Raw genomic sequence first — 19,904 nt, forward strand, 5'->3', positions numbered from 1 at the left:
AGACCTGGCAGTCCCTATTCATGTCTGATGAAGTAAAGTAGATTATGACATTTGATGAAGTGGAACTATCTCATGATACCTCTAGGTGGCAGAGGTAATTTCAGAAGGTTTTGAGGTGTTCTTTCTGTACATTGGCACATGTCCTTCAGGACAGGGCATCTGGGGGCTCATTGAGCTTCCACAGCCAATACAGAATGTTGTAGTTATTGGTGGAAAGTTCAATCCACAACCTCAAAATTTTATCATTCTTTATCTTGCCCCGCTGTTTGTTGTTAAATATAAATGCCTTGGTCTTTTGGTCCATGAGCAGGGTAAAACAAAATGTCTGATGGCCAGGGAATGCTTCCAGTGCCACACAGACTCAACTATTGCTTGACCCTCCTTCTCAATGGAGGAGCGTTGGACATCAGGGCCTTGGAGGGTTTGTGAGAAGAAGGCCATGGGCCAACCTGCCTGATTAAGGGTGGCAGCCAGGGTGAAATCAGACACATCGCTCTCCACCTGAAATTGGGCAGATCCATCCACCACATACGTTGCAACCTTAGCAATATCTTCTTTTATGCAGCAGAAGGCTGCTTGGGCCTCACTTATCAGGGAAAGGATGTGGACTTGATAAGGCAGTGGGCTTTATCAGCATAATTATGGACCACTGAGAGTAAAAGGAAAAGAACCCTAGACACCTTTTCAGGGCCTTGAGGCTGTGGGGGAGGGGGAGCTCTAGCAGGGGGATGCACATGGTTGTGATCGGGGCCAATGTCTCAATTCTCTACAACTCAGCCAAGTGTAGCCAGGTGGGTAGTACGGAAAAGAAGTTTATCCCTGTTGTAGGTGAGGTTTGGGTGTTTGGCTGTTGTGAGGAATTTCTGGAGGTTGACATCATGATTTTGCAGGTTTTGGCCACAGATCATGATATTATCCAAGTAGTGGAAGGTGGCGCACAGATCATTTTGGTCCACCATCCGGTCCATCTCCCGCTATAAGATGGAAACACCATTGGTAACACCGAAGGGTACTCTGAGGAAGTGGTCAAGGTGGCCATCTGTTATGAAGGTGGTGTACTGGCAGTCCTCCAGATGGCTGGGGAGTTGGTGGTAGGTGGATTTCAGGTCGATCATGTGCAGGGGGATGCACATGGTTATTAGGCAATTTGATTGATCATGTCCACAATGTGAGGGAGGGGATATACATCCTGCTGCATGTAGCAGTTAATGGTCTGACTATAATCAATCACCATTCTGTGTTTACCCCCACTCATGACCACCACTACTTGAGCTCGCCACAGGCTGGTATTGGTTTCAATGATCCCCTCTTTCAAGAGTCGCCACACTTCCACTTCAATTAACATTCTGTCCCCTTCACTGCTTTTTGGAGCCACTGGTTTACTGTTGAGGGTGAGGTTCACAAAGAGCAGTGGGGGATCTATACAGAGAGTAGAGAGACCATGTGTTGGTTGGGCTGGCATTGGGGAGGAGGGGTGGGGTGGGGGAGCAGGGCAGCTGGCTGACAAACTGTGAGTTGCCAACAGTGAATGGGGGAAGAGGACTGTCATATTACATCGTAACACTCTTGAGGTGGCACTGAAAGTCCAACCCCAGCAGCACTGGCGCACAGAGCTGTGGCATGATAAAGAGTTTAAAGACCCCGTATGGTCAGTGTCACAGTGGTGTAGCTGCAGATATCGTCCAAGTGGGACTTTGCGGCCAGGACAATTTTATCGGCTACTGGCCTTGCTTTAAGGGAGTAACACTTCACTGTATCAGGGTGGATAAGGCTCTCAGTGCTCCCGCTATTGAAAAGGCATCTTGTCACCTGATCATTCATCTTGATGTCCATCATAGACTGGGAGAGTTGGTGCGGGCTGTTTTAATCCAGTACCAAGGAAGCCAGTTTTGGTTTGTGGTCTGGTCCATGCTGACTCATACTCTGGGAGCATAATGGAGACACCCTTGTGGTGCCGTGGTTATCCCCGGAAGATGACAGCATCCAAGATGGCGGCTCTCATGTCACGGCGTGATCACCTTTGGAAGATGATGGCGACCAAGACTGCGGCCTTCATGCTGCACAACCAGCAGCACTGGGCCTGGATGGTGGTTGTGATCGACATACCTTCGCGTAGGGTCACTTCTTTCTGCACTTGGAGCATGTAGCGCCTTTCGCCAGGCAGTGTTTTCAGGGGGGCTTTGGTTGGCCACAAAAGTAGCACTTCGGGTGCTCCTGGAAGAGTGGTGGGTTCACTCATTGAATGTAGCAGCAGGCTGCTGGCCTGTAAATCAGCGTCCTAACATGGTGGCCCTCGTGTAGACCCTGCGCCATTCGCCAAATAAGCTTCCATGTTACGGAGGGCAATCTCCAGCTAGTTCACGAGGTCAATCTCCCTTTTTAAGTCCAACTTAATCTGTTCAAGTAGCCTCTGGTGCACTTGAGCCTGTGACGTAGGTGTCCTGGATCATGTTCTCTGTGTTTTTGAGGGCCAACACCAACTGGAAGTTGCTTGGTCGTGTGAGTCCTCACAGGGCCTGGAGGAACTCGTTGCTTGATTCACCTGGTCACTGTCGGCAGGTAGCCAGCTTGTGCCTGGCGTATACTTTGTTAACTTTCTCCTTGTACTAGTCCTTGAGTATGTCCTTGGCCTCCCTGTACATTGAGGCATTGCTGACCTCAAGAAGAGTAGGTGCAGCTTGTTTTCCTCCATGGCCACAATTCCGGAGGAATTTTGCAGAAAGACCTCAAAGCAGGTATAGGCAATAAGGAGCAATTGAGGCACTCGACGAGTATAGAAAATGAAAGAAAATACTCAAGAAGGAAATCAGGAAGGCAAATAGAGTATTTTCCTTCATTTTCTATACTCATCGAGTGCCTCAATTGCTCCTTGTTGCCTATACCTGCTATACACTTCCTCCTTATTAACCAGGTCACCAATATCCCTTGAAAATCAAGATTCCCTATGCCTGTTAGCTTTGCCTGACAGGAACATATACACTCTGCACACTCAAAATTTTGCATTTGAAGGCCTTCCACTTACTAAATCCTTACCAGAAAACAATTTATTCAAATCTACTCTTCCTATAGATCCTTTCTTATTTACACAAAATTGTCCTTTTTCCAATTTAGAATCTCAATTCGAGGACCAGACCTACCCTTATCCATAATTATATCTTTGGCTTGGCTTCGCGGACGAAGATTTATGGAGGGGGTAAAAAAGTCCACGTCAGCTGCAGGCTCGTTTGTGGCTGACCAGTCCGATGCGGGACAGGCAGACACGATTGCAGCGGTTGCAAGGGAAAATTGGTTGGTTGGGGTTGGGTGTTGGGTTTTTCCTCCTTTGCCTTTTGTCAGTGAGGTGGGCTCTGCGGTCTTCTTCAAAGGAGGCTGCTGCCCGCCAAACTGTGAGGCGCCAAGATGCACGGTTTGAGGCGTTATCAGTATCCATAATTAACTTGAAACTAATGACATTATGGTCACTGGACCCAAAATGTTTTCCTACACATACTTCTGCTACCTGCAAACTTGAACAATTGCCATTATTTCATAAAGGAAAAACCTGAACAACTGCTTTAATGAGACAAACCCCCCTTAACACCAAAAACAAGCAGAATGCTGTCGATGCAGGAAATCTGAAATTTCTGGCAATATTCAACAGGCCAGTAAGCATCTGTTGATCAAAACTGTTAATACGTCAGGTAAATGAAGTTTAATCAGAATGGAGAATCGTTTGGAGATAGAACAAGCTTTAATTTGTGTGGAAAGGAAGCTGAGGGGGAGGAGACAAATAATAATGTTTGGATAGAAAGCCAGAAAGAATAAATGGCTGAAGGACTGATAGTGTCAGGAAACAAAAGCTTAGAAGAGGTGCAAATGAGTTGCAAGAGGAGTTAGAAAGAAATGTTGGAAATCCAAATTTAAAATGATTATTTATCTTAGTGTTGGGTCCAGAATACAATAATGTGCCAAGTTGGAGATGTGTGCTGTCCTCAATGCTAGTTTGAACTTTGCATAATAATAACTTGAGTTCACGGTGATTGGAGTAGAAATGGACAAGAGAATCAAAGTAATTGTCAGAAATCCAGCATTTCGCATCTTATTTTAAGCTACTGCTGCAGACAAGCCCTGTGTTCTTTGACGTTTAAAATCTGCAAAGCTTTACTTTTGAGAAGAAGAATTTTTCTGAATATTTTTGTGTGGATATTAACAGAAGTTTATTTCAATGAACACTGGTTGGAAATAACATCACAAAGGGTCACAGTACCACACCCCTAAACATTTCACATCCTGTGTTACATTAGACACAAATAGAACTATTTCTCTTCATAGGAGAATGGGGCACATAATTTCAAGCAATAACTTTCATTCATAATATGCAACATTTCATGGAGAGAAGGCAGGTGGCAACCCTGCTGCCTGTTGCAGATTACATCAGCCTGACTGGATCCCATTGTCCCATGTCCATGGTTCCAAATGCAACTCTGTCAATTTGCTCTGTCACTGGATCCCACAGTTTTTCAAGAAAATATTCTTACTCTAAATTGTTTAATATTCAATCTTTCTAAATATTTTTTGTTGTTTTTTTAACCTTTATCTTAAATATTTTCATTATTCAATCAGTTTAATTTTAATCCACTCCAGCATGTTAAAGATATCAAAATTCCTTGCAGATTTTACAGACAGTTACCTCAGATGGGGTAGGGTTTTTCTTCCTGTCAAAACGTTCAACTGTATTCTAAATAAAGAGTCAACTCACTGACTGGCAGTGTGGCTTCTTCCACTGAGACCACACTGGTTGGAGTCCAGGAAATTTAGGGGGTCAGTAACATTGGCCCTCATAATCCAAACTGGTAAAGACATGACGGCAGGCAATAGTTCCGGGAGACATCCTGCCATGTATTCATTAAAATGTTATTCGTTTTCCAAAATATTTAATACTATGTGAGGTGCTTTGAGATATTCTGAGATTGTGAGAGCCTTTGGATAATTCTAAATCATTCCTACACCGTTAAACTTGAAATGATTTTACATATAAAAATAATTATACTGCTTTCCAAATCAACATAAAAACTTCCTATGCAATCATTTTTACTGAAAGAAAATAAGCAAAAAGCTATAGTAAATCATAGCAAAATTGTTCTTTTCCAGGTCCAAGATATGATTAATATTTTCCAGTTCATTCATTGTTAGAGTAAAGCTCAGAAGCTAATTCATTTCATGTAATTCAACCCTATGTATTTACAAATTGTATATTTTTCAAGGATTTACAATTATTTTTATATGTTGAGTAAAAGTGCGGATCAAAATAATTAAACTTGGCAACAGAGAGGCACAGTGATTAATCATGGTCAGGATTTCTGTAACCACTAATAAGTAATTTGTCTTTATTTGTTAGGCACTTCTTATTTAAACCTGGAACTGGATCTTCTCCACTTTTTTGTACAACTGGTCCTGGTTACCCCCTCACTTCGAGCACTGTGTACTCTCCTCCACCTCGACCCTTACCCCGTAGCACATTTTCCAGATCTGCATTTAGTCTGAAAAAGCCCTACAAGTACTGCAACTGGAAGTGTACAGCCTTGAGCGCCATCATCATTTCTGTAACACTCGTGATTCTCCTTGCTTACTTCATTGGTAAGTTTTTGTCATTTTCTTCCTGACCTTGATTCTGCAGGCTTGATTTCTTAAAATTTATTTCCCTTTTGCTTTGCTTTAATGTGACTAAGTCTCTGGTGTTGGTTGTACAGTCATGAAAATTAGACCCAAATCATCTTTCTGGGTGAAATAGCAGAAAAACTGATTCAAGGGTCTCCTCAGAATTGAGATTGGCCATTTCTATGCCTTTGATTATGAAACCTCTTTGAGCTCCACTCTAAAGTAGAGTTGTCCTTGCCTTTACCTTGACATGTATACAACAATCATCCTCTTTTATTCCAAGGAGAAAATGTTAACTAGAAAGTGGAATTTGACTTTGTTTTAATCTTTTGCACATTGTTGCAGAGATTGGTAATGGACAAGAATCCATTATTTCTCTTCAGTCAGTACACAGTGTTAAATTTTCCTGAACCTTAAAAGACAGAAAGCAAAAGTCCCTGCTCAATGCTGAGTAATCAAATCTCAATTGACTATAGCAGCCCCCACATCAGTTAGTAAGAAGAAAATCTGATTTCCAAGCAGTATTCGCTGCTGAATGAGGTTATTAAATCAGATTAGAAGTGTGGTGAACAACCTGCTGCAATAATTTTATCGTCTCACTCATGAATAAAGACTGGGTGAGGTATTGATAGGCTCGTGGCATTCTTGGACCCAGCAGATGAAGGAAGGCAACTGAAAAGATTTCTTTCAAAGAACATGTCGAAAAATCAGATAAAAGACTAAGGCCATTTACTGACAGAGCAGTTGTCATTTTCAACAGGAATATGATGAACGATTACATAATAGAATTGTTTTTGCCAGTTATTTTGAAATGCTTTGAAATAACTTAAGGAAATGTTAAAATAATATTGATGTTGCCATGATTCTAAAATGTAGAGTGCTTTCCTTCCTTTTAAGTTAGAAACATAGCATGAGCAGCCTAAACCATTCGAAATGGAACTAGTGTTTTTTTAACCTCAATTTGAAATTACCCAGGGAACAGACTCTCATCAATCTTGGCCAAGGTTCACAATTATCCTGCAATTTTCCAAACTTGAGTTTGGTTAATCAGGTTCCTGATTCTGTTACCTTTGGTGCATATTATTCCAACACAATTCTGCTCAGTCTCCTCATTTTGCATGATCATAAAGGTGTCAATATTTCTACTGTATTTGCCCTATTTTCAACTTATCGACTTTTAACATTGCCGTTCAACTTGCTGACTCTCACCAGCTCCTGTCTGGATAATGTCTATTTTAAAATTATCACCCTTTCTTTTGAACACTTCTGTACATCTGTGATTCTTTCCATTTTATTATCCTCAAAATGTCTCCCCCCCCCCTTTTAATTCCAGTCTCTTTCAATTCCAGTCTCTTTCTCATCTCCAAATATATCTTCATTATCTGCAATTAGCTGCAAAGCCATTAAGATCTGTAATTCTGTTCCTAAACTTATTTATCCCATTCTTTAAGCATGCTCCATAAAACCAAGGTCATTTACTGTGCTTTGGGTCTTCAACCAAAGTATATTCTCCTGTTGCTTGGTTTAATATTATTGTTCACCAATCCCAAGAAGAGTCTGAAAACAATGTTTGCAACATTAAATATTCTCCTTGTATGGAAGGGGTAGTTCTTTGGAAAAAATAAGCAAAGCCTCAGATTATGTATCAATGTCTTACTAGATTCATCAGTATCTCCCTTTTTCAGAGATGCGTCAATTGAGAATTAATTGAGAGTTAATCTTGGGGTCTGTGAGGTCATTATTGGAAAGGTGCCAACAGTGATACCAAGATTAAATCAGAATAACTCAATATAATCAATGGAATATTAAATTATTAAACTAAAATTAATCTTCTGTACCCCTCCAAACATATTTAAAATGTATTCCCAAAACTAGGACCAATGACGTGATTGAATAATTAATTACAATCTCAAAATAAAACATGCCTTTAAAAACAGTATTTTAAAGTGCCATGTTATTTTATTTGAGAGTGGTAGTGAGTAAATGCAAATAATTTAATAAAGATCATGTGGTGACCCACTTACCAGCAAGCACATGGTGGATGTGCAGTGGAAAACATGGGAAATTGACCTGCATGCAACACAGGTTTTTATCCGAGCTGATGACATCATTGATGATATCACTTCCTGTCCATGTGGCAAAGGCAGTGATGTTTATAAGCCCATCATACAAGCCTGGAGGTGTCAATCTTGCACTAGACTCCACAATGTGTACATTGATTACCCTGCATATTCGTCAACTTGACAACGTGTACAGCGATGTCTATAGTAGCTCAGTATAGAATACGTTGTTACAATGACTTCATTAATAAGATCATGGCTAAACTTATATAACCATAACCATATAACCACTTACAGCACAGAACAGGCCAGTTCAGCCCTACTAGTCCATGCCGTAACAAATCCCCACCCTCCTAGTCCCACAGACCAGCACCCGGTCCATACCCCTCCAGTCCTCTCCTATCCATGTAACTATCCAATCTTTCCTTAAATGTAACCAATGATCCCGCCTCGACCACGTCTGTTGGAAGCTCATTCCACATCCCTACCACCCTTTGCGTAAAGAAATGTCCCCTCATGTTCCCCTTATAATTTTCCCCCTTCAATCTTAAACCATGCCCTCTAGTTTGAATCTCCCCCACGTTTACTCTGTCTGTCCCTTTTAAACCATGCCCTCTAGTTTGAATTTCCCCCACGTTTACTCTGTCTGTCCCTTTTAAAATCTTAAACACCTCTATCAAGTCCCCTCTCAATCTTCTATGCTCCAGAGAAAAAGCCCCAGTCTGCACAACCTTTCCCTATAACTCAAACCTTGAAATCTTGTCAACATTCTTGTGAACCTTCTCTGTGCTCTCTCTATTTTGTTTATATCTTTCCTATAATTTGGTGACCAAAAGTGTACACAGTACTCCAGATTTGGCCTCACCAATGCCTTGTACAATTTCATCATAACCTCCCTACTCTTGAATTCAATACTCCGATTTATGAAGGCCAACATTCCAAATGCCTTCTTCACCACACTATCTACCTGAGTATCAGCCTTGAGGGTACTATTTACCACAACTCCTAAATCCCTTTGTTGCTCTGCACATCTCAATAGCCTACCATTTAATGCATATGAACTATTTAGATTTGCCTTTCCAAAATGTAACACCTCACACTTATCTGTATTAAATTCCATCAGCCATTTCTCAGCCAACACCTCCAGCCTTCCTAAATCACCTTTGAATCTACAGTAATCTTCCTCACTGTCCACAACACCACCAATCTTTGTATCATCCGCAAACTTGCTTATCCAATTCTCCACCCCTACTTCCAGATCGTTAATATATATAACAAACAATAGTGGACCGAGGACCGATCCCTGAGGAACTCCACTAGTCATTGGCCTCCAATTGGACAAACAATTTTCTACCATTACTCTCTGAAACCTCCCATCCAACCATTGCTGAATCCATTTCACTACCTCCTCATTTATACCTAATGCCTCCACCTTTTTTCCTAACCTCCTGTGGGGAACTTTGTCAAAAGCTTTACTAAAGTCTAAATAGACAACATCCACAGCTTTCCCTTCATCAACCTTTTTTGTAACCCCCCTCGAAAAACTCAATCAGGTTTGTCAAGCATGATCTACCCCTGACAAAACCATGCTGATTACTCCCTAGCAATCCTTGTACGTCCAAATATTTGTAAATACCATCCCTCAGAACACTTTCCATCAACTTGCCCACCACAGACGTCAGACTCACGGGCCTATAATTCCCAGGTTTACATTTAGGCCCTTTCTTAAACAGCGGAACCACATGCACCACCCTCCAATCCTTTGGCACTACACCCGTGGCCAGTGACATCCTAAATGTCTCTGTTAATTGCCCCACTATCTGTCCACTAGCCTCCCTGAGTGTCCTTGGGAATATTTTGTCCGGTCCCGGAGATTTATCCACCTTTATCTTTTTCAACACAGCCATCACTACTTCCTCGGTTATCCTTATATGCTTCATTACCTCCCCACTATTTTTCTTTACCTCAACTGGTTCAATATTTTTTTCCCTAGTGAATACCGAGGCAAAGAAATCATTCAAAATTTCCCCCATTTCCTCTGACTTCTCACTCAGCCTACCCTCGCTATCTACAAGGGGTCCAATTTTATCCCTCATTAATCTTTTACTTGTAATGTACTTCTAGAAACCCTTTGGATTTATTTTTACTCTGTCTGCCAAAGCCTCTTCGTGCATTTTTTGGCCTTTCTAATTTCTTTCTTAAGATTCCTTCTACACTCCTTGTAGTCTTCCTTCAAATTGTCAGCTCCCTGTTCTTTATACCTCTTGTACACCTCCCTTTTTCTCCTAACCAAATTTCCAATATTCCTCAAAAACCAAGCCTCCCTATGACTTCCAGCCTTTCCTTTGATCCTCACTGGGACATAACTACTCTGTACCCTCAAAAGTTCTTTTTTGAATATCCTCCATTTTTCATTTACACCCTCACCTGAAAATATCCTGTCCCACTCAATAATTCCCAAATCCCTTATTATTCCTTCAAAATTTGCTCTTCTCCAATCCAGAACCTCAACTTTAGGCCCCTCCTTGCTCTTCCCTAAAACTACCTGAAAACTAACAGAATTATGATCACTAGACCCAATTGGATCTCCAACATTAATCTCTGATACCTGACCTAGCTCGTTCCCTAACAGGAGATCCAGTCCCAAGTCGGTTCTTCTACTAATTGATTCAGAAAACAATCTTGAACACATTTAACGAACTCTAGCCCATCCAACCCTCTAACTGTATGGGTATCCCAATCAATGTGAGGGAAGTTAAAATCTCCCATGATCACTACCTTATGATTCTCACACATAAACGTTATCTCTCTACACATTTGTTCCTCTAGTTTTCTTGACCAATTTGGTGGTCTGCATTACACCCCTATTAGCACCCTCATGCCTCCTTTACCCCTCAATTCCACCCAAACAGCCTCTCTGGACGATCCCTCCAGACCATCTTGCCACCTCACAGCAGTAATGTCCTCCTTAACAAGCAGAGCTACTCCTCCCCCTTTTTTTACCCCCTGATCTATCACATCTAAAACAAATGTATCCTGGAACGTTAAGTTGCCAGTCCTGCCCCTCTTGTAGCTAGGTCTCACTAATTGCCACAATATCATGACCCCAAGTATCTGTCCATGCTCTAAGCTCATCTACCTTGTTCACTATGCTTCTTGCATTAAAATATATGCATTTCAGAGAATGACCCTCACATACATTCTCTTCTCTACCTTCTACCCTAATCTCCATCCTACCTTTGTTATCGTTTTTATTCTTATCTAGGTGGCCATGCTCCCTTGACACTGCTCTCACACTCTGTTCCCCACCCCCCTCTCAAACTAGTTTAAACCTTCCCCCACAGCTCTAGCAAATCTGCTTGCCAGCACATTGGTCCCCCTCCAGTTCAAGTGGAGTCCGTCCCTTTTGTACAGGTCCGACCTTCCCCAGAAGAGATCCCAATGATCCAGAAATCTTATCTCTTGCCCCCTGCACCATCTCTTTAGCCACACATTCATCCTCCACATCCTCCTATTTCTGCCCTCACTAGCTCGTGGCACGGGCAGCAATCCAGAGATTACTACCTTGGAGGTCCTGTTTTTTAACTTCCTACCTAATTCCACATAATCCTGTTGCAGGACCTCATCCCCACTTCTAGCTAAGTCATTGGTCCCCACATGGACCACGACTTCTGGCTGTTCTCCTTCCCCTTGCAGAATGCTATGAACTCGATCAGAGATATCCCTGACCCTGGCACCAGGGAGGCAACAGACCAACCTGGATCCCCGATCTCGTCCCACAAACCTTCTATCTGTCCCTCTGACTAACGAGTCCCCAACTACAAGTATCCTGTTCTTATCCCTCCTTCCCTTCTGAACCTCAGGGGCAGCCCCTGTGCCAGATACCTGACCCCAACGACTCGTCCCTGATAGGCTGTTCCCCCCAACAGTATCCAAAGCTGAATACACGTTGCTGAGGGGCACTTACACAGGGGTACTCTGCACTGGCGCTCTCCCTCCTTTCCTCACAGTCACCGAATTCCCTGACTCCTGCCTTCTAGGGGTGACTGTCTCCCTGTAACTCCTCTCTATCACTGCCTCTGCTTCCCTTATGATCCTCAGTTCATCCAACTGCAGGACATACTTCAAAATTTAAGTGGATAAATTGTGAATACCAATTGTTTGATAACAGCAGGAATTGTTGACAGTAGGTATACTCATTTCTGGCAGTGATGGGAATTGGAGGTCTGTTAAATAAACAGGTAAATAAATTTTACATTTTTCTAAAACCATTTGACACCTCATTGAGGTGAGTGAATGTTCCTCCAACATCCAGTCTAATGCAGCCTAAAGAAAAAGGACCCACCAGCCTTCAACTCTCCCAATTATAGGCCTGGCTAACTCCCCAAAGCTGCCAGGCATAGTCTAGTATGCCCTCCATTGTTTGCACATATGATGAATTTCCCCCCTGATACAGATCATCACTCTGATTCCTCCACATGTTGCAACCTCGCACCATTTTCACTATGTTTTTACTGCTTCTGATCTCCCTCACTACCCTCCTTCTGCGTGTCTGTGATTCAGATCAGTATGTGTGTGACAGAAAGTGTTTATGTCAGAAAGTCAATATGCATGATAGAATGCATGCCTGTGTGCTTATGGGTGGGTGTGTGTGTGTGTGTGTGTGTGTGTGAGAGAGAGAGAGAGTTGGGGTGTGTATGTGTCTGTAAGACTCCATGTATGTGTCAGTGTGAAGAAAGTGTGTAAATGAGAGTCAGTAGCCCTTTTTATGCTGAAACTCCACATTAAAGCCAGCTCAAGTTTTTTAAAAAAAGGCAATTTTACCTTTTATGGTGACGACCTATAATGTAGATCTCAAGGTGACTTTATGAAGGAGGTAGAGCGAGTGGTGCAGTAGCGCCACCCACCAGCGAGACATCAAACATATGCGCCAGGAAGGGAAAGTGGCCTATACTTGACAATGGCACCAAAGAGCAGGTAAGAGCGCTAGTGGAGATCTGTGCAAGCAGTCTCAGGACTCGGGTGGATATCCTGAGACTCTATTAACCATATGAGTTTTTTTTTAACTTGTTCTCCTGTGTCACAGGCTGACGGCATCATTACGACGTCATCAGCCTTCTCCTTTGGAGCTGCATTCAACAGTATTCCTTTTATAGAAGAGGTGGAGCAACCTCACTCCATCTTTGAGTCTACCCTCTAAGCGGATGGAAGCTGGAGTGAGTTCAAGCAGTCCATCCGCTTTTAGACCTTTGATGGAGGTAAGTGAAGTGATGTAAAGTCAGAGAAATTCTCTCTTTTCAATCGCTTTTTTTCCACTGTAAAAGAGCCTAGTGTAATTGAGACAATGTGAGTATGAGAGGGATTCAGCATATGTGTGAATGAAAGTGTGTGGATCGGGGAGAGTAGGTGCATTTGAGGGCTATTGTGTGTGTCTGTATGTGTGTGTTTATGATAAAAACTCAGTGTGTGTGAGAGAGTTTGAATGGGGATGTAAGGTTTGGTAAGTGTGAATGGTTGCGCGTGTGTGTGTTAATGAGTCAGTTACTGAGGGCCCTTTAAGGTGGCCTGAACACCCCAGTGTAATCTCCTCCCTTGCAGCTAAAGACATATTCACCTGAATGCAGCAGAAGCGCCTCCAAGGCGCTGACGCCAATCCACCAGGACAATCGGCGGAGCGCGGTGCTCCACTGACGCACCTGAATGTGCAGCCACTGCCCCAATACCTGATAGCCCCACTGCCTGACAGATCGGGGAGGTGGGCATGGGTGGACAGTGGGGCAGCAAAGGCCATCGGGGGGTGGCCGACGTGGGCTGACACAGCCTGGCTGGCCACTCCTGCACCGGGGTCACTCTCTGCGGCTCAAAACGCGGTCTTCCCTACCTATAAACCCCCACGCAGCTGGAAACATTGTGGGAAACACAGAGTGGTTCCACCTGTGTGGAGGATTATCGATCGGGAAGACAGCTATATGCCGCATATTTATGATGGGTGGTGCTGCAGCACCAGTCGCCCCGCCTCCATCAGATCTGGAGGTGCTGCTAGGCACCTCTGGATATGAATAGGCCCTTTCAGGTGGACCAGTTAGCGTTGCAAGCAGCCTTTTAAGGGATTCAACCTGAAAGGTGAGTCCGCAAGTTATTATCCGCTCCTGCCACCGCCCTCAAGGCGGACGGTCCACCTGAAAGGGCCTTGTGAGGAGGAGTGAATGCCATTGGGTCAGTGTGTGAGAGAAAATACTTTGAGTTGATGTGTGAGAGTCTTATGAGTGTGTGAAAGTCTTGTAATTCAATGTGTCAGTTGAGAAAGACTTGTCAATTCATGCGTGAGTGTGAGAGAGAGAGGGCAGGATAAAGCTGATGAGGTGAATAAGCAGATGGCACTCAAGACATGGCAAAATTTTGTTACAGAATATGCAGTTTCTACATGTGATAAGTTTTAAAATTCATTTGCCACATTTCAAAGAGGAAATTTCTATTTTGTGCTCTTTTTGGTAAACTGATAATTCACAAGAAAAATGCAATCATGTAATTGGTGAGTAAATGGGACACGTCTGCAAATTGTTTCAATGTCTGTAAGTTGTAAATTTTCATCTACTGTTAAGAACATCAGCATAGGATTAACTGAACATTTCCACAAAACTAATTCACTATTACACTTGCTTTATTACTTATGTGAGTTACTGAGGATTTTGATAAAGCCTGGGAAACAGTAAACTTCCTATAACTCCCCTTCTTCAACTTTTCTAGCTCTATAAAATAATTAATCCTAATCAGTAATCCTAAACTTTACATTTCAGGGGAAATAAGAAAATTTGCACTGCAGAATTCCTAGCATTTCATTTGATAATTTACTGTCAATATATTTTCCTAATAATTTGTGTGCCATTTTAGAGGTAAAATCTTTTACCTACACTTTACTAATCATCCTCAACTCATTATTTTTGAATTTTGAGAAAATAGTTTAGCTCCTCAGGAATAGGCACTTCATGGCTGTACCAACCATGATGTCAATCCAACTCATCCCATCTGCCTGCACGTGGTACGAATCCCTCTATTCCTTGCCTGTTCATGTGCCTAAACTGAAATGCTGATACTGGGAGCTGAAAATGAGCCACCTGGGTGAAAACCAGGGATCCTATTCTTGAGATTTGACATTCCTTTTTGGCATTAAATTGACCCCTGTGTCTGATTATTCATTGTCATTGCTGGTTCTTCTACTTTTTTCAACACCTTTCAGGCTGCCTGCCATCATAACAGTATACTGTCTGCTAATTACTAAAGAAGCATCATCTTCTATAAAAGAGAAAGAGCTCTATGATTAGGAATAGTTTTCCATTCAGCCTGAAGGGATGGAGAATGGCATGAGCAATAAAAATAAGTTAACTCATTAATTCTTAACCTCCTGTCAAAGGAAAATGTGTTCTTAGTGAAAGTATAGCAGATATTGATTTCCAAGAATAGGTAAAGGATGACAGATTATGTCGGAAATGTTTAATTTTCCTGATGTGGTTGAGTACATGCTCTTTGAAACAAGCATGTTCAACATTGCTATTAGCTGAAGTGGATATTGGAGTTAAAAGATGGATGGCTTCAAAAGATGTTCACATTCAAGGTTTATGTGCAAGGCTTCCTATTAGCAGTGTTGTTAAAAGAGAATTCTACAAGGAAAAAGTCACACACATTGATGTGAAATGGATTCATTAGGTGCATGAAACTGCAGGTTCCTTGATGGTTCTACATCCTGAATAAAATTGGTTGTTGATTGAGTATACTAAAGAAGTTGCTTGCATTTAATTGTTAAATAATGGAAAACTTTGTTCAGGATTTGAATGGTTTTAAATGACAGTACACTGATAATGGATTTTTTTGATGAAAATTGAAGTTACATTGAAAAAATTGGATGCACAAAACCTACAAAACTTGCCTCTGGTGAGATAAATTTAATCAGTTTTGGATCTTATCAACTTTCTGTGATGGGTACAGGGTTTTCCCACCCTGCCCAATCCTGCCAAATGATTCTCATGGGCCAGATTTGTTAGGAGAATGAGACCTTCCACATCTCCTGGATCTGCTGATGGATGCCTACTCAGATCCATACCTTCCACATCACAGTAGCTGAATGGAAATATCATTCATGATACAAGGACCTCGATTAAAGATCCAGATTCATAAGATGGGAAATTTTACAAAATAGTGGAATAATGATCACAAAATTGCCAGTGAAAACCATATCTCATGAATGATCTTTGACAATTCACATGACATAAATTGTAAGTGTTTAAAAGGCAAGCAAGTTTCAAATTAACACATGCCATCCTGCTGTATATCACTTGCAACCTTCATCAACAGAAAGCAACTTCTTTGAACAAATATCCTGTTATTTCTTCTACCCAATAGAAATGCTTCTTTTCAGAATCAATCCCTGTTTACTCAATTTCATTTATAATTTATTATTAGCACGACATTAATGCAATTTCGTAAAGCTCCCACAATGTTAGGTAGAAATTTTGGATATTGACGTATGATGAAGAAATAGCAATGAATTAATCTGAAGTGAATCTGATTTCAGCAATCATACTAGGTGAATTCCAGACAGTATTGTGTTAATTGTTGGGTTAATTCATTACATAAAAGGTGAAGGGGAGGAGCATTATACATCAAGTTATTTTATCTTCACAGCCAAGAGAAGTGTGAGATTCCAATTACAAGCTGAAAAAGAAGCACATTTTCACAGTGAAACTGGGAATGAGGCCAGAACACAACTCAATTAAGATTAATTGAGCATTGAAAACCCAAGCTTGAGAGTTAATAATCAAAATAATTAATAAGTAAATATTGGGATATCTGTAAATGTCACGACAAAGATTTTAACATTTTATTTTAGCTACCCTTAATTGTCAAATAAGACATAGATAACCAGTTCTGGGAACTTCTGAAATATTTTTCAAAGCCAGTGAGTTTGTTTTAAAAATATATATATTCAGTGTATAATTCTGTGCATCGTTGGACGGGTACCTACACCAGAGACCGATCCACCTAGAGTAAATGCAATATTTTTAGTCTGAGCCAAGCTGCTGTGGGAGGATTCTGAACTAAGTGTCTTAATAAAAACAAGCAGTACAAAATCATAGTTGCTAGAAACTCGCTGGCCCTGAATGCATATAAAATATGAATATTTAATGTGATATTTCTGCAAGTAATGACATTCTACAAAATACAATACCAGACAAAATATACATGTACAGTATATCAGGAACAGCAAGTAATGTTCAACTAATATTTGGCATCTTTGAATATGTCAAGAGTCATATATGTTATTTAATAAAATCCTACATTTCATGACACTAATTTTCAGAAATTCAATATTTTTTCATATCTTCTAATTAAGCACTTGACACACTATTTTGCCTGTTTGTAAATAACTGGTTAGAAGGTAAGAGAAATAAAATAGTAAATGTTCTTCTTTATCATACCTATATAATAAAAGGCAGCTGGCCTTGACCAAATCATTTTACAGTGTATGTTTTCACAACTAACTGTATTGACACAGGTCAGAATCTGAATCAGGAGGTAATATTGTCCATAGACTTGGATGCATTTATTGTGGATTTCAATCCCAAACTATTTCAATTTTTGATGAATGAAGGTTATACTATAAATTTTGGAATATTTAATGCTGTGTACTGAAATATAAAGCATATATTTGATTAACTTGAGTCTTTAGGTGGTTAAATCAAAGTCAATTGTTACCTCAATTCTGCTCCAGCCTGCTTGCTGACCGAGAAAACACATGACTGAATCTTTCTCAACTACTGGGACTTTGCAATAATTATAAAGTAAAGCACATGACTTGCACCTTTCTATTTTAACCACTTTTCTTGATTCTTTATCATGCTGTATATTGTGCTTTGAATTCTATGCAGCTATATGTCCTTTCAAATCATCTCCCAGTGTGATAATGAAATGAAACCTAATTATTACAGCTATTACTACTCTGGGCCAAACTAACTTGAATGATTTTATGCTTGATAGATTAGCATATTACATGCAGTCAACTGCAAAAGATAGTTCATGTTACATTGATGTGGTGCAAAAGGGGCAGCTTGCCAATCACCAATACAATTTTCGTTAAACTGCCTGAACACATTTGATGATAAAAGATTGATTGAGGGTTTTCATGATAAAATCTTTATAATTTTACAATTTTAACTGCATAATTTTGACAAGATGGTTTATTTTTCATTGTGAACTTTCAAGATTACATGAAATTCTAATTGGTCTGTGCTGAAATGTATTAGTATTTTCTGCTACATGCCACTGAATATTTTGTTCATCTTTAACAAATGTTGATGCTGAGATCCTCCATCAAACAAAGCCTGACAAATTTAAATCTTAAATTTAATTTCACACCTTATAATAGGTTTGGTTGCAAAGGTATTACTATTCTCTGGTGTTTAAACCTAATCTGCAAGCTTCTAGAAAAAAATGCAAATTATTATTCTCTGCTGTGTTTTGTTTGTCGGGGTTTACATTTCACTAACTATATCTCACTTTCTTTTCTCTCAGATATCAGTCATGCTCTTCTCATCCTGAGCACTTTCTCTTTCTCATTCCATCAAGCTGTCCCAAAGGACCTTTTTCCATCGACCTTGTGAATTATCATTTTGTTGGTCTTCGTTTTGCCTTAACACTTATTTTTTCTGCTGAGTGCAGTAGTTTTCCTGCCTATCCAGCTGTGTGATAAATTAGCCAGGTGAAAGGGCTAACAAAAGAACAATAGATTCCGTTAAGTCAGAACAGATTGGTGTCTAATGTACTATTAGAAATTGGAAATAAGATTTGTGTAGTTCCGTTCCCTCATACACTGAAAAGTAAATCTTTCCCCTTGAGCTGCCAACTTTTGATTAACAGTAACATTGTTGTTTTGTTTTCACTTGCAATGCTGGTAGGAATATGGCAAAAAAAAATACTTGCCTTCAAATACACAGCAGGTCTGTGGAAAGAGAAACAGAAATTAGTTTGAGGATCCTTCAGGATTGGAAAAAAAAAAGAAAATTCTAATGAAGGATCTGAAATATTAGCTCTGTTTTGCTTTCCACATATGCTGAGTGTTACTAGCAATTTTTTTTTAATTTCAGATTTCCAGTGTCAGTTTCTTTTTTAAGTAAACTTTGCTTCATGTTCATTTGGAGATCTGACAGCAAAAGTACCGTACTAATGTCAGAGGAATAGATCAATAACCTATAACATTTTATATATATATATATATTGCTGGCTTGTACAGGCATTGGGTTTAAGTGGGGCATCTAACATTGAATGAAAAGGAATACTCCAATGTGGGTACATTATAAAAGTCACATGTTAATGATTTTAAGGATGTACAGGAATTTGCAATATTTGATATTCCTTGGGTGAATGCCCATTGCATGCGATGCCCAAATAAATTGCACCATACTCTCCAGGTTAGGTTAATAATGTGCCTTTAGTCCTATGAGCTTCAAATTTGGCTGACACTCCTTTGAGAGGGACTTTATCAACTGTGTTCCTGAAATGCATGCAAAAATAGCCTTTAGCAATCTGCTGCTCAATAACAACCACCTTTTTGAAAAGTTTGTTTGTCATACTTTATCTACATTTTACAAATCAGTGCTACCCCTTTTTAATTACTGTAAGTGTACCCCATTCCATCACTTTTTAATTATAGATCTAGTAAATTCCCCATCAGCAGTTGTTAAATTGATCTCTTCATATTTCATTGGTTTTCCAGTCTCCTTGCTCTCAATTAGCGGAGATGTCTCTCCATTTTTCAAATATAATAGAACTTCGCCTTTGGAGACCTTAGAAAATTTAAAATTAGAAGGTCTATATTGTTTTTAACAACTTCCTTTAAACCAGGAGTGGGTAATTTTTTTTTTGAAAAAGCACTTTCTACCTTAAGTAATCCCTAATGCCATTGGTGCTCTGTGATTAGTAAGGGATTGCTTAAGGTGGTATGTGAGTGGGAAGGGAAGGTTGAGAACCACTACTCTAGACCCAATTGCTACTGAAACACTGTATTTTGCTTGATGAAAATTGTAATTGGCCCATTTCCTTTGGAGTTATGAAACCGTCCACATAACGAGTCAATTAGGTACAATTAAAACAATAGTTTTCAAACTTTTTCTTTCCAATCACATACCACCTTAAGCAATTCCTTACTAATCAGAG

General features: G+C 40.4%; 1 protein-coding gene across 1 annotated transcript in view; it reads left to right on the forward strand.

Moving 5' to 3' along the window:
- Positions 1 to 19,904, forward strand: part of LOC138740058 (teneurin-4-like) — a 393,122-nt gene that overhangs the window by 171,865 nt on the left and 201,353 nt on the right. Inside the window, exon 5 of the mRNA XM_069892490.1 lies at positions 5,378 to 5,616. Within this exon, the coding sequence (XP_069748591.1) occupies positions 5,378 to 5,616 (239 nt within the window). The remainder of the gene's footprint in view (positions 1 to 5,377; positions 5,617 to 19,904) is intronic.

Source organism: Narcine bancroftii, chromosome 7 (genome assembly GCF_036971445.1).
Source record: "Narcine bancroftii isolate sNarBan1 chromosome 7, sNarBan1.hap1, whole genome shotgun sequence".
Taxonomy (NCBI): domain Eukaryota; kingdom Metazoa; phylum Chordata; class Chondrichthyes; order Torpediniformes; family Narcinidae; genus Narcine; species Narcine bancroftii.